The 15889-nt window shown below is 42.4% G+C and overlaps 1 protein-coding gene across 1 annotated transcript in view; it reads right to left on the bottom strand.

Annotated features, from left to right (window-relative positions):
* Positions 1–15889, bottom strand: part of ATF7IP (activating transcription factor 7 interacting protein) — a 207813-nt gene that overhangs the window by 76980 nt on the left and 114944 nt on the right. The window contains exon 2 of the mRNA XM_053721339.1: positions 13672–15065. Within this exon, the coding sequence (XP_053577314.1) occupies positions 13672–15065 (1394 nt within the window). The remainder of the gene's footprint in view (positions 1–13671; positions 15066–15889) is intronic.

Raw genomic sequence — 15889 nt, forward strand, 5'->3', positions numbered from 1 at the left:
AATTCACTCACCTACAATAAGTCAGGTCACGATATCGGATCATGCCCCAATACATATAAAATTGCAACCTGTAAAGCAAAAACAATCAAGTAAATCATGGAGATTCCCCTCCCACCTGTATAATAATATAGGCTTTCGTCAGTGTCTTACGCAGGCATGGATGCATTATCTATCAGATAATAACCAACATTTAGATAACCTAGATCTCTTATGGCATACCTCTAATGCAGTCCTGAGGGGTCATATTACTGCCTTCGTGGCGCATACTAATAAACTTTCCAGACAGACAGACAGCGACCTCTTGACGCGATTAACAGAGGCATATAATAACTACCTTTCTAAACCTTCTTATATAACGAGACAAACATATTATGATCTAAAGAGAACTAGAGACACCTTTTTAGAGCAACAAGACAATAGACACACTGTCTACAGACAAGGACACTTCTATAGACATGGCAACAAAGCGGGCAAATTGCTAGCCAACTTAGTCAAAGCCCACAACCCTAAGTAATTTATTACTGCTATTCGGACGAAATCGGGACTGACAACGCAGACTGAAGAGATCTTGACTGAATTTGTCAAATATTACCAAACTCTATACTCCCAACAAAGCATAGATGCAGGAAGAAAAAGTGCGTTCTGGAGAGACCTTGTAGTCCCTTCCCTCACAGATGAACAAAGAGAAAATTTAAATGCCCCAATAACCCAACAGGAAATTTCTAGGGGGATTAAACGACTCAAACTACACAAAGCGGCAGGCCCTGATGGGCTGCCAGCAGAGTACTATAAGATTTTGGAGAAGGAGATTAGCCCCATATTAGCATCCCTATACACGGAATATCTACTGCATAATACCCGCCCTAACTGTCGTTTTACTGAAGCTAATATCTGTATCATTCCCAAACCAGACAGAGACCCCACACTCACTCCTTCTTACAGACCCATCTCGCTGCTTAACAGCGACTATAAATTACTGACGACCATACTAGCTAACAGACTGGCTACTGTCCTACCCTTGTTGGTGCATTCAGACCAAACGGGATTCATTACCGGACGCTCCTCAGTGGTAAATCTTAGAAAGACACTGGCGGTGTCTGCCCATTATTGGTATGGTACCCACTCAGACACAGACTCTAATTTGCCAGATGCTTGCCTTTTGGCGTTAGACGCCGAAAAGGCTTTTGATAGAATTGAGTGGGACCATCTATACTCCTCCATGACACAGTTTGGTGTCACGGGCGCCTTCTTTAACCTCATCCAAAAGCTATACTCAGCTCCTAAAGCCTCATTGATTATCAATGGAGGGCTATCTCCTTCCTTTGCTCTACAGAGGGGAACTCGGCAGGGATGCCCCCTGTCGCCCCTCCTCTTCGACTTGGCCATAGAGCCCTTAGCTTGTTACATTCGACAGCACAGTGAGGGATTAGAGATAAACGGAATCAAACAACACCTCTCGCTTTATGCTGACGATCTCCTCTTGTTTGTAGGCAACCCAGAGGTCAATATACCCAAACTTATTGAAATCATTGACAGTTTCGGATCATTCTCCGGTTATAAAATTAATAGGGATAAATCAGAGTTAACTTGGCTGAAAAACACTACACATAACATACTATTAAACAGCGGATTCAAAGTGACAGAAGGTACGTTTAAATACCTGGGTATACAAGTACACGTTGACCCCTCCAAACTATACCCCCTAAACATAGGAAGGATGGTTCAGACTGTTAGAGACACACTACAGGGATGGAGCGGACTTCCACTGTCATTGACTGGTAGAATACATCTTTTTAAAATGATAGCTCTACCCAAGATACTCTACCCCTTACAAATGCTACCCCTGTTGCTAACTCATAAAGACATTAAAACACTTCAATCTGCGTTAGGTCAATTCGTCTGGCAAGGTAAGAAACAAAGAATAAATAGAATGACTTTGGCCATGCCGTATGAGAAGGGAGGATTACGCCTTCCAAATATTGCCTGGTATAACTGGGCGACCCTCACAAAAATAGTACTAGACTGGCTGACGGGAAATGGACAATTTACAACCCCTACTTTAGAGTCTAGCATAATATATCCAATGCATCTAGCCTTCCTGCCACACGCCAGGCCTAACTCTTTACCCTCAAAAATCCAACAACATATATTATTTAGAGACCCACTGAGAGCATGGGCCAAGCTGGACAAGTTATGGGGCATACAATTTACTGCTAGCAAATTCCTCCCAATCCAGGGTAACCTTTCCTTCTTGCCTGGATACACTACTGAAGTATTTCGGACATGGCAGGAAAAGGGTCTCACCAAAATCGGGCAACTATTTAACCCCCTAACTCTTACGGTTCATTCCTTTCAAGATTTACAAAACACATATTCGCTCCCAAACACACATAGATTTGCATACCTACAGTGTAGGCACTATGTCACACAATTAAAAACTGATGGTCTTCTACACACAGAAAACAATAACTTGACTGCACTATGCTCACTGGCTAAACAGGGTTCCTACAAGCTGGAAACACATATAACCTAGTACTCAGGCACTTTGACACCCTTACCACCCAAAAACTGGCATCAAGGTGGTCCAGATGTAGAAACATGCAGATTGACGGCGAACGGCTTCTAAACAGTTTAACAGAAGTTAGATCTATTACATTATCAGCAAACCTGAGAGAGACGCATACCAAAATTCTGCAACAAGCTTACATTACTCCAGCTCTCAGGGCCAAATGGATCCCGGGAGCACAAGATGTATGTGTTAAATGTAACCATGAGAGTCCTGACAGGATTCACCTATTCTGGGATTGCCCTAAGCTACAATGGTTCTGGGGTAAACTAACCTACTGGCTATCTAAAGTCACCAAAACTCGAGTCTTCCTTTCGGCACAAAGAGTCCTGTTTCTACTCCCAGAACATAATGTCAGCCCCTATGATACTTTTGTTTCTGTATCTATTTTGACTGCAAAACAAATGATCCTACAACACTGGGCAGATAGTTCATCTCCACCTTTTCAAAAGCTACTTACCAAGCTACACACACAGATGCTCATAGAACAAGCGGATGTTAGGGGGAATGTTGAACAAAGGATAGCTAAGTATATAAAGAAATGGGAACCTTATCTACTACACCTGCCTGACGCTGTCAGGGAACGTGTCCTATATCCGTTTAGAAGCAGTGATTTCATCTTGAAGGAAAACCTCAGGGGAAAGTGGTGTTTTTCTAACGTAGTCACACAATAGATAGGTACATTCCACCATAATTTGCCTCTTACACCTATTACTTCAGTATACCAAGATACGGCTGGCGGTCCAGGGGAGCTCCGGGTAAGTAGGGGATACCACTGTCTCTGGTGGTATACCCCCCCTTCTCCCTTTATTTTCTTATTTATTTTCTTTGATTGTTATAGTTTTTCTTTTCATTTTTGATTTCTTTTTCTTTGTTTATTGTTGTTGTTTATTGTAAATATTTAAAGGAAAATGAGGAAAGAGGAGAGGAGAGGAGGCATGAACTTTGACTTCCAAGACACCCTGATACAGGACTATTAAGTCATACTCAATGGACTTTCTTTATATGATGCCAGGGTCCAAGCCCTGTATAGGTTGAGATAACATAATTTATGCTTACCTGATAAATTCCTTTCTTCTGTTGTGTGATCAGTCCACGGGTCATCATTACTTCTGGGATATAACTCCTCCCCAACAGGAAATGCAAGAGGATTCACCCAGCAGAGCTGCATATAGCTCCTCCCCTCTACGTCACTCCCAGTCATTTGACCAAGAATCAACGAGAAAGGAGAAACCAAGGGTGAAGTGGTGACTGGAGTATAATTTAAAAAATATCTACCTGCCTTAAAAAACAGGGCGGGCCGTGGACTGATCACACAACAGAAGAAAGGAATTTATCAGGTAAGCATAAATTATGTTTTCTTCTGTTATGTGTGATCAGTCCACGGGTCATCATTACTTCTGGGATACCAATACCAAAGCAAAAGTACACGGATGACGGGAGGGATAGGCAGGCTCATTATACAGAAGGAACCACTGCCTGAAGAACCTTTCTCCCAAAAATAGCCTCCGAAGAAGCAAAAGTGTCAAATTTGTAAAATTTGGAAAAAGTATGAAGCGAAGACCAAGTTGCAGCCTTGCAAATCTGTTCAACAGAGGCCTCATTCTTAAAGGCCCAAGTGGAAGCCACAGCTCTAGTAGAATGAGCTGTAATTCTTTCAGGAGGCTGCTGTCCAGCAGTCTCATAGGCTAAACGAATTATGCTACGAAGCCAGAAGGAGAGAGAGGTAGCCGAAGCCTTATGACCTCTCCTCTGACCAGAGTACACGACAAACAGGGAAGACGTTTGTCGAAAATCCTTAGTTGCCTGCAAGTAGAACTTGAGGGCACGAACTACATCCAGATTGTGTAGAAGACGTTCCTTCTTTGAAGAAGGATTCGGGCACAGAGAAGGAACCACGATCTCTTGATTGATGTTCCTGTTAGTGACTACCTTAGGTAAGAACCCAGGTTTAGTACGCAGAACTACCTTATCTGAATGAAAAATCAAATAAGGAGAATCACAATGTAAAGCTGATAACTCAGAGACTCTCCGAGCCGAAGAAATAGCCATTAAAAATAACACTTTCCAAGATAACAACTTTATATCAATGGAATGAAGGGGTTCAAACGGAACTCCTTGTAGAACGTTAAGAACAAGGTTTAAACTCCATGGCGGAGCAACAGTTTTAAACACAGGCTTGTACACAGCGTAGAAACGCTTCTTTCTTTATCTGGTTTGTTGACAACCTTGACAGATGAAATCTCCCTCTTGGGGGAGAGAATTTGAAGTCTAGAAGGTATCCCTGAGATATGATCTCTAGCGCCCAGGGATCCTGAACATCTCTTGCCCAAGCCTGGGCGAAGAGAGAGAGTCTGCCCCCCACTAGATCCGGTCCCGGATCGGGGGCCCTCGATTCATGCTGTCTTAGGGGCAGCAGCAGGTTTCCTGGCCTGCTTGCCCTTGTTCCAGGACTGGTTAGGTTTCCAGCCTTGTCTGTAACGAGCAACGGCTCCTTCCTGTTTTGGAGCAGTGGAAGTTGGTGCTGCTCCTGCTTTGAAATTCCGAAAGGGACGAAAATTAGACTGTCTAGCCTTAGCTTTGGCTTTGTCTTGAGGCAGGGCGTGGCCCTTACCTCCTGTAATGTCAGCGATAATTTCTTTCAAACCGGGCCCAAATAAAGTTTGCCCTTTGAAAGGAATATTAAGTAATTTGGACTTAGAAGTTACATCAGCTGACCAGGATTTTAGCCACAGCGCCCTTCGTGCCTGAATGGCGAATCCTGAGTTCTTAGCCGTAAGTTTGGTTAAATGTACTACGGCCTCTGAAATGAATGAATTAGCTAGTTTAAGGACTCTAAGCCTGTCCGTAATGTCGTCCAGCGTAGCTGAACTAAGGTTCTCTTCCAGAGACTCCATCCAAAATGCTGCCGCAGCCGTAATCGGCGCGATGCATGCAAGGGGTTGCAATATAAAACCTTGTTGAACAAACATTTTCTTAAGGTAACCCTCTAATTTTTTATCCATTGGATCTGAAAAAGCACAGCTATCCTCCACCGGGATAGTGGTACGCTTAGCTAAAGTAGAAACTGCTCCCTCCACCTTAGGGACCGTTTGCCATAAGTCCCGTGTGGTGGCGTCTATTGGAAACATCTTTCTAAATATTGGAGGGGGTGAGAACGGCACACCGGGTCTATCCCACTCCTTAGTAACAATTTCAGTTAGTCTCTTAGGTATAGGAAAAACGTCAGTACTCGCCGGTACCGCAAAGTATTTATCCGACCTACACAATTTCTCTGGTATTGCAACAGTGTTACAATCATTAAGAGCCGCTAAAACCTCCCCTAGTAATACACGGAGGTTCTCCAATTTAAATTTAAAATTTGAAATATCTGAATCCAATCTGTTTGGATCAGAACCGTCACCCACAGAATGAAGCTCTCCGTCCTCATGCTCTGCAAGCTGTGACGCAGTATCAGACATGGCTCTAGTATTATCAGCGCACTCTGTTCTCACCCCAGAGTGATCACGCTTGCCCCTTAGTTCTGGTAATTTAGCCAAAACTTCAGTCATAACAGTAGCCATATCTTGTAATGTTATCTGTAATGGCCGCCCAGATGTACTAGGCGTCACAATATCACGCACCTCCCGGGCGGGAGATGCAGGTACTGACACGTGAGGCGAGTTAGTCGGCATAACTCTCCCCTCGCTGTTTGGTGAAATTTGTTCAATTTGTACAGATTGGCTTTTATTTAAATTAGCATCAATACAGTTAGTACATAAATTTCTATTGGGCTCCACCTTGGCATTGGAACAAATGACACAGGTATCTTCCTCTGAATCAGACATGTTTAACACACTAGCAAATAAACTTGCAACTTGGTTACAATCTTATTTAACAAAAACGTACTGTGCCTCAAAGAAGCACTAAACGATTAAATGATAGTTGAAATAATGAACTGAAAAACTGTTATAGCATCAGTCCTAGAAAACAACACAACTTTTAGCAAAGGTTTGTTCCCATTAGTAAAGTAACAATAATTAAATTTGAAACGTAAAAATTACAGAGCAACGTTTTTAATCACAGTCAATATATAAGTCTCACAGCTCTGCTGAGAGAATCTACCTCCCTTCAAAGAAGTTTGAAGACCCCTGAGTTCTGTTAGATATGAACCGGATCATGCAGGAAATACAAGAGTAACTGACTGGAAATTTTTGATGCGTAGCAAAGAGCGCCAAAAACGGCCCCTCCCCCTCACACACAGCAGTGAGAGAGAAACGAAACTGTCACAATTAAAACAAGCAGCTGCCAAGTGGAAAAAATAATGCCCAAACATTTATTCACTCAGTACCTCAGAAAATGCAAACGATTCTACATTCCAGCAAAAACGTTTAACATAATAAATACCTATTAAAAGGTTTAATGTACTTTTTACAGAGTAATTCCAGTGAAGTACCATCCCCAGAATACTGAAGTGTAGAGTATACATACATGTTATTATAACGGTATGGCAGGATTTTCTCATCAATTCCATTCAGAAAATAAAAACTGCTACATACCTCAATGCAGATTCATCTGCCCGCTGTCCCCTGATCTGAAGCTTTTACCTCCCTCAGATGGCCGAGAAACAGCAATATGATCTTAACTACTCCGGTTAAAATCATAATAAAAAACTCTGGTAGATTCTTCTTCAAACTCTGCCAGAGAGGCAATAACACGCTCCGGTGCTATTGTAAAATAACAAACTTTTGATTGAAGTTATAAAAACTAAGTATAATCACCATAGTCCTCTCACACATCCTATCTAGTCGTTGGGTGCAAGAGAATGACTGGGAGTGACGTAGAGGGGAGGAGCTATATGCAGCTCTGCTGGGTGAATCCTCTTGCATTTCCTGTTGGGGAGGAGTTATATCCCAGAAGTAATGATGACCCGTGGACTGATCACACATAACAGAAGAAATACTTACTTTCTTTTGTATGTACTGCATTTCAATGCTGTTATTGTTTTTTCCATTTCTTTGTGCCTATTTCTCCCTCATGTGGTATAAATAAAGTTTTTTTAAAAAAAAAAAAACAGAACTTTCCAAGATAACAGCTTGATATCAATGGAATGGAGGGGTTCAAACGGAACACCTTGCAGAACGTTAAGAACTAAGTTTAAGCTCCACGGCGGAGCAACAGTCTTAAACACAGGCTTAATCCTAGCCAAAGCCTGACAAAAAGCCTGAACGTCTGGAACTTCTGACAGACGTTTGTGTAAAAGGATAGACAGAGCTGAGATCTGTCCCTTTAACGAACTAGCAGATAAACCCTTTTCTAAACCTTCTTGTAGAAAAGACAATATTCTAGGAATCCTAACCTTACTCCATGAGTAACTCTTGGATTCGCACCAATATAAGTATTTACGCCATATTTTATGGTAAATTTTCCTGGTAACAGGTTTCCTAGCCTGTATTAAGGTATCAATCACTGACTCCGAGAATCCCCGCTTTGATAGAATCAAGCGTTCAATCTCCATGCAGTCAGCCTCAGAGAAATTAGATTTGGATGTTTGAAAGGACCCTGAATCAGAAGGTCCTGTCTCAGAGGCAGAGACCAAGGTGGACAGGACGACATGTCCACTAGATCTGCATACCAGGTCCTGCGTGGCCACGCAGGCGCTATTAGAATCATCGATGCTCTCTCCTGTTTGATCCTGGCAATCAATCGAGGAAGCATCGGGAAGGGTGGAAACACATAAGCCATGTTGAAAACCCAAGGTGCTGTCAGAGCATCTATCAGTACTGCTCCCGGGTCCCTGGACCTGGATCCGTAACAAGGAAGCTTGGCGTTCTGGCGAGACGCCATGAGATCCAGATCTGGTTTGCCCCAATGCTGAAGCAGTTGGGCAAACACCTCCGGATGAAGTTCCCACTCCCCCGGATGAAAAGTCTGGCGACTTAGGAAATCCGCCTCCCAGTTCTCCACGCCTGGGATGTGGATCGCTGACAGGTGGCAAGAGTGAGACTCTGCCCAGCGAATTATCTTTGAGACTTCCATCATCGCTAGGGAACTCCTTGTCCCTCCCTGATGGTTGATGTAAGCCACAGTCGTGATGTTGTCCGACTGAAACCTGATGAACCTCAGAGTTGCTAACTGAGGCCAAGCCAGAAGGGCATTGAAAACTGCTCTTAATTCCAGAATGTTTATTGGAAGGAGTCTCTCCTCCTGAGTCCATGATCCCTGAGCCTTCAGGGAATTCCAGACAGCGCCCCAACCTAGCAGGCTGGCGTCTGTTGTTACAATCGTCCAATCTGGCCTGCTGAAGGGCATCCCCCTGGACAGATGTGGCCGAGAAAGCCACCATAGAAGAGAATCTCTGGTCTCTTGATCCAGATTTAGCATAGGGGACAAATCTGAGTAATCCCCATTCCACTGACTTAGCATGCACAATTGCAGCGGTCTGAGATGCAGGCGTGCAAAAGGTACTATGTCCATTGCCGCTACCATTAAGCCGATTACCTCCATGCATTGAGCCACTGACGGGTGTTGAATGGAATGAAGGACACGGCAAGCATTTAGAAGTTTTGATAACCTGTCCTCCGTCAGGTAAATTTTCATTTCTACAGAATCTAAGAGTCCCCAAGAAGGGAACTCTTGTGAGTGGCAATAGAGAACTCTTTTCTACGTTCACCTTCCACCCATGCGACCTTAGAAATGCCAGAACTAACTCTGTATGAGACTTGGCAGTTTGGAAACTTGACGCTTGTATCAGAATGTCGTCTAGGTACGGAGCTACCGCTATTCCTCGCGGTCTTAGTACCGCCAGAAGAGAGCCCAGAACCTTTGTAAAGATTCTTGGAGCTGTAGCTAACCCGAAGGGAAGAGCTACAAACTGGTAATGCCTGTTTAGGAAGGCAAACCATAGATACCGGTAATGATCCTTGTGAATCGGTATGTGAAGGTAGGCATCCTTTAAATCCACTGTGGTCATGTACTGACCCTTTTGGATCATAGGTAAGATGGTCCGAATAGTTTCCATTTTGAACGATGGAACTCTTAGGAATTTGTTTAGGATTTTTAAGTCCAAGATTGGTCTGAAGGTTCCCTCTTTTTTGGGAACCACAAACAGATTTGAGTAAAACCCTTGTCGACCGCGGAACTGGGTGGATCACTCCCATTAGTAAAAGGTCTTGTACACAGCGTAGAAACGCCTCTTTCTTTATCTGGTTTGCCGACAACCTTGAAAAATGAAATCTCCCTTTTGGAGGAGAAGCTTTGAAGTCCAGAAGATATCCCTGAGATATGATCTCTAACGCCCAGGGATCCTGGACATCTCTTGCCCAAGCCTGGGCGAAGAGAGAAAGTCTGCCCCCCACTAGATCCGTTTCCGGATCGGGGGCCCTCACTTCATGCTGTCTTAGGGGCAGCAGCAGGTTTTCTGGCCTGCTTGCCCTTGTTCCAGGACTGGTTAGGTTTCCAGCCCTGTCTGTAGCGAGCAACAGTTCCTTCCTGTCTTGGAGCGGAGGAAGTTGATGCTGCTCCTGCCTTGAAGTTACGAAAGGCACGAAAATTAGACTGTTTAGCCCTTGGTTTGGCCCTGTCTTGAGGCAGGGCATGGCCCTTACCTCCAGTAATGTCAGCGATAATTTCTTTCAAACCGGGCCCGAATAATGTCTGCCCTTTGAAAGGGATGTTAAGCAATTTAGATTTAGAAGTCACATCGGCTGACCAGGATTTAAGCCACAGCGCTCTACGCGTTTGAATGGCGAATCCGGAGTTCTTAGCCGTAAGTTTAGTTAAGTGTACTACGGCATCAGAAATAAATGAATTAGCTAGCTTAAGGACTTTAAGCTTGTCTATAATCTCATCCAATGGAGCTGAGCTAAGGGTCTCTTCCAGAGACTCAAACCAGAATGCCGCCGCAGCCGTGACAGGCGCAATGCATGCAAGGGGTTGTAATATAAAACCTTGCTGAACAAACATTTTCTTAAGGTAACCCTCTAACTTTTTATCCATTGGATCTGAAAAAGCACAGCTATCCTCCACCGGGATAGTGGTGCGCTTAGCCAGAGTAGAAACTGCTCCCTCCACCTTAGGGACCGTCTGCCATAAGTCCCGTGTGGTGGCGTCTATTGGAAACATTTTTCTAAATATAGGAGGGGGTGAAAAAGGCACACCGGGTCTATCCCACTCCTTGTTAACAATTTCTGTAAGCCTTTTAGGTATAGGAAAAACGTCAGTACACGCCGGTACCGCAAAATATTTATCCAGCCTACATATTTTCTCTGGAATTGCAACCGTGTTACAATCATTCAGAGCCGCTAATACCTCCCCTAGTAATACACGGAGGTTCTCAAGCTTAAATTTAAAATTTGAAATGTCTGAGTCCAGTTTACTTGGATCAGATCCGTCACCCACAGAATGAAGCTCTCCGTCCTCATGTTCTGCAAATTGTGACGCAGTATCAGACATGGCTCTATTATTATCAGCACACTCTGTTCTTACTCCAGAGTGATCGCGTTTACCCCTAAATTCTGGCAATTTAGATAGTACTTCAGTCATAACATTAGCCATGTCTTGCAAAGTGATTTGTATGGGCCGCCCTGATGTACTTGGCGCCACAATATCACGCACCTCCTGAGCGGGAGGCGAAGGTACTGACACGTGAGGAGAGTTAGACGGCATAACTTCCCCCTCGTTGTCTGGTGAAATTTTCTTTACATGTACAGATTGGCTTTTATTTAAAGTAGCATCAATGCAATTAGTACACAAATTTCTATTGGGCTCCACATTGGCTTTTAAACATATTGAACAAAGAGATTCATCTGTGTCAGACATGTTTAAACAGACTAGCAATGAGACTAGCAAGCTTGGAAAATACTTTTCAAATAAATTTACAAGCAATATAAAAAACGTTACTGTGCCTTTAAGAAGCACAAAAAAACTGTCACAGTTGAAATAACAATGAACCAAATTAGTTATAGCAACCAAATTTTCACAGTAAATGCATTAAGATAGCAAAGGATTGCACCCACCAGCAAATGGATGATTAACCCCTTAGTACCCAAAAACGGATAACAATTTAATATTAACGTTTTTATCACAGTCAAAACACACTCTCACAGGTCTGCTGTGAGTGATTACCTCCCTCAAAACTAGTTTTGGAGACCCCTGGGCTCTGTAGAGACGTCCTGGATCATGGAGGAAGAAATAGGAAGACTGACTGAATTTTTACTACGCAATAAAGCGCTAAAATAGGCCCCTCCCACTCATATTACAACAGTGGGGAAGCTCAGTAAACTGATTTTATTCAGAAACAAAACGACAGCCATGTGGTAAAAATCATGCCCATAAAGTTTTATCACCAAGTACCTCAGAAAAAAACGATTAACATACCAGTAAACGTTTTAAAAATAAAATTATGAAATGTTATTAATAAGCCTGCTGCTAGTCGCTTTCACTGCAGTGGAGGCTCAAATATTACTTAAATATATACAGTATTTTCTTAGTGAAGTTCCATTCCCCAGAAATACCTCAGTGTAAACATACATACATATCAGCCTGATACCAGTCGCTACTACTGCATTTAAGGCTGCACTTACATTACATCGGTATTAGCAGTATTTTCTCAGTCAATTCCATTCCTTAGAAAATAATATACTGCAACATACCTCCTTGCAGGTAAACCCTGCCTGCTATCCCCTGTTCTGAAGTTACCTCACTCCTCAGAATGGCCGAGAACAGCAAGTGGATCTTAGTTACGACCGCTAAGATCATACACAAACTCAGGTAGATTCTTCTTCTAATGCTGCCTGAGAAGAAACAACACACTCCGGTGCTGTTTAAAATAACAAACTTTTGATTGAAGAAATAAAAACTAAGTTTAACAACCACAGTCCTCTCACACGTCCTATCTATTAGTTAGGTGCAAGAGAATGACTGGGTGTGACGTAGAGGGGAGGAGCTATATAGCAGCTCTGCTTGGGTGATCCTCTTGCACTTCCTGTTAGGGAGGAGATATAATCCCATAAGTAATGGATGACCCGTGGACTGACTACACTTAACAGGAGAAAACATTTCTAGCCTTTACTTTTTTGCCCATCCGCTAAGCACACAGTCAGCCCCTGTATCAGTGTCCCCAGATTTTGTAAGCGGCAAAACAGTGAAACAGTGAATAAGAAAGACATACCTGGCTGTGTGTGTTGTGCAGTCTTTGTTAACTGCAGGATGTGGTTCACCAACTGTTTTACTGCTGGGCCCCTCACAAAATCTGGCCTTAGAGGAAACACTGCCCTGTACTTACTAACAGATTCAGTTATAAAGTGATCTGCAGATGAACTCAAGTTCTTACTGTAGGTCTTCCTTGCAATGCTGTTTTAAAAGAAATATATGAGCTGTGCTGTCTACAATTATGCAGAAGCCTCAAAAGATTTCAGATTGGGTCCATATTACATGAACCAGTAAAGCTTTAGAAAGCTCCCCCCCCCCCCCCCCCGCCCTTTGTTAAACAAGACAAACATTTTTGCCACATAAACAAAAATGATTTTACATTCTACTAATTATAGAGGAAATCTTAATTTAAAAAAAATATGACATAGCGCTATTAAGTGGAACCTCCCCACAAAGAAACTATCCTCCCTGCCTCTCCAAAGTGGAAAAATTATTAGTTATGGAAATTTTAGTTTAAAAAGTAAAATTATTAATTTTCTAAACAAATTCACTTTTTACTAGGTTTTTTTTTTTTTTATTTTTTTTTATTTATAACATGCTAAAGGGATTAAAACAAGTTATGCTCCTGTACCACTCCAAATGAGGCTACAGCTAGTGAGCCAATCAGGTGAAGGCATACATGTGTCTGCTCTAGTCACTGGCCATATCATCATCTGGAGCAGAATAGAGGTGCATCGGGAGTGCAACTTCCACTACATGTTTAACCCTTTTGAAGGCGTTAAGCACATAGTAATAGAAAGGAAAACTGCTCTAATAAAATAAGTTTACACTAGAAAGTCAGTATAAATTAAATTAAAAATGGGGTGGGGGTGAGAGGACATGGCAAACACACTTTGTTAAAACTTTGGTTCTTCCATTCTAGTCTGCATAAAAAGCATCATATGTAGTTAATAAGAGGACAAAGGTTGTATTACCTTGTGGGTCGGCATTCTTTTCCTCTGCTGACAGAGCACTCTCATCACATGGGTCTTCATCAGACAATACTAGGAAGGCTCCACTCGGCAAGTTATCGCTGTTCTCTTGCTTGCTTGGAGAAGTTAAGGTACTTTCAGTCTTGTCTTTATCATCATTAGTTACACTATGCTCTGACTGCAAATCAGCCTCAGGTAAGCACAAAGGTTCATCTTCCACTGGGGCTAACTTTTCTAGAATGGGAATAATTTCATCAGTCTCCATGCTGTCAGCACTTTCCAAAACAGGTCCGGCCTGAAGATCTGAAGCTGGTTTGTCTGAGGTGGCTTCAGAATCCCACGATTTCTGTTCTACAGCTCCAGGATTTTGGTCAATCTCCATACTGCTTGAAATGGTCTCTTCTCCAGCATCCTTATCCACAGTCTGCATCTCTGCCTCATTTTTGTCATCTGCACCATCATCTTCAGTTACCATGTCTGTCTCTTCTTCTGCTTGCTCTTCATTGACCAGATTAGTTTTGTCCTCGTTTATAGCATGTTCTTCATTATCATCATGTGCATCCAATGCATCTTCTTGCTCTTCCGCTGTATTATTTTCTGGCTCCTCTTGTGATTCTTCCTCTAAAACCTTCTCTTCGCTATGTGCAACCCCTGAATCATCCTCTTTTGCCTTTGGAGTCTCTTCCAAGCCATCCAAAGCTTTGTCTTCCTGTTCATCTTGCTTCCCTGATAACACATCTATACTCTTCTCGACTGGCTTTGCCTCTGTCATATCTTCTTCAGGAGTTTCTTCTTCCAGTTCGTGGATGCCATCTAGAAGTATGTGATTTTCCATTTCCTCAAAAACATTTTGTTCACTTTTGTCTTCAGAAACTTCTGCATCACAAGGTTTGTTTTCCACTGAGGGACATTCATTGGATTCGGTTTGGTCCACAGAGTCTATAATTGTACTGCTCAGGTCATCACAAGGTGCTTCCCCTTGATCACCGGTTGTCTGTACATTAGCCTCAGTAATGTCTTCATCCTTCTTTTCCTGGCACTCAGGACTATGAGAAAACTGCAGTTCAAGGGGTTCATTCAAGTCTGTTTGGTCATGGTTTTTCATACTTTCCTTTAAGTCAGAAAGCTTGAGAGCTGGAAGTTCTCGAGTATCCAGTGGGGCATCAATTACACCATTAATTTCTGTTTGGTCTGCCATGTGGTCTGTATCATAGGATGCGATCATATCTGAATCCCCGTTTTCATGGTTTCCATTAACCAACTTTTGCTCTGTGGGCTTCAGCAGGTCTTCTTTTGCTTTGTGTACTGCTTCCAATTGTTGTCGGTCACTTGCTTTCATTGTTTTACGGGCTTTGAAGATTTTTTTTTGAGGTTCTTCTGTGTTATCCATCTTCGCCCTTTATAGGAAATCAAATAAAATATTAATATAAACAATAAAACAAATCTTGAAATCAAAATCCTTGCATTCCTCAGGTATCTAAAACTTACTACAGAAGAGTATTTTAACCATGGTTGTCTATCCCAGGCCAGGAGGCAACACACTGGCCCTACAATGCATGTTATCTGTTTCACAATATGATTTGTACAATTATATTAGCTTTTCAGTAAAACAAATTATATATATATATATATACACTCACTGATCCATCTCCAACTGTGACAAACAAATTTAATGTAGTTTTAGTGACGTTTCGGGACAACAGTCCCTTCCTCTGACAAGTTAACAATGTGCAAAATCAGCCTTTAAAATAGGCCCCAGATAACACTCCCCTCAAGATCAGCCAATCCAGGCCGAATGATAATCAATGAAAATCAGTGACAGATCTATACATAGATATGCTGTGAAAATATCGATCAAAAACCTAAATGAAATCATACCCATAATAATCTCTCATAGAGGTGATCATGCCCCAATCGGACATATGTTAAATGGCATGTTATAGAAAGCATAAAAAGACAAAATATGAACAAAAAACAAACAAACTTAATGTTAGCCTACTGGCCAATCAGCATCCATTTTGCATCAGAATCTGATACGTCATACAAAGCAACCATTATCATTCGGCCTGGATTGGCTGATCTTGAGGGGAGTGTTATCTGGGGCCTATTTGAAAAGTTAACAATGTGCAAAATCAGCCTTTAGAGGAAGGGACTGTTGTCCCGAAACGTCACTAAAACTACATTAAATTTGTTTGTCACAGTTGGAGATGGATCAGTGAGT

The sequence above is a fragment of the Bombina bombina genome, chromosome 7 (assembly GCF_027579735.1).
Source record: "Bombina bombina isolate aBomBom1 chromosome 7, aBomBom1.pri, whole genome shotgun sequence".
NCBI lineage: Eukaryota > Metazoa > Chordata > Amphibia > Anura > Bombinatoridae > Bombina > Bombina bombina.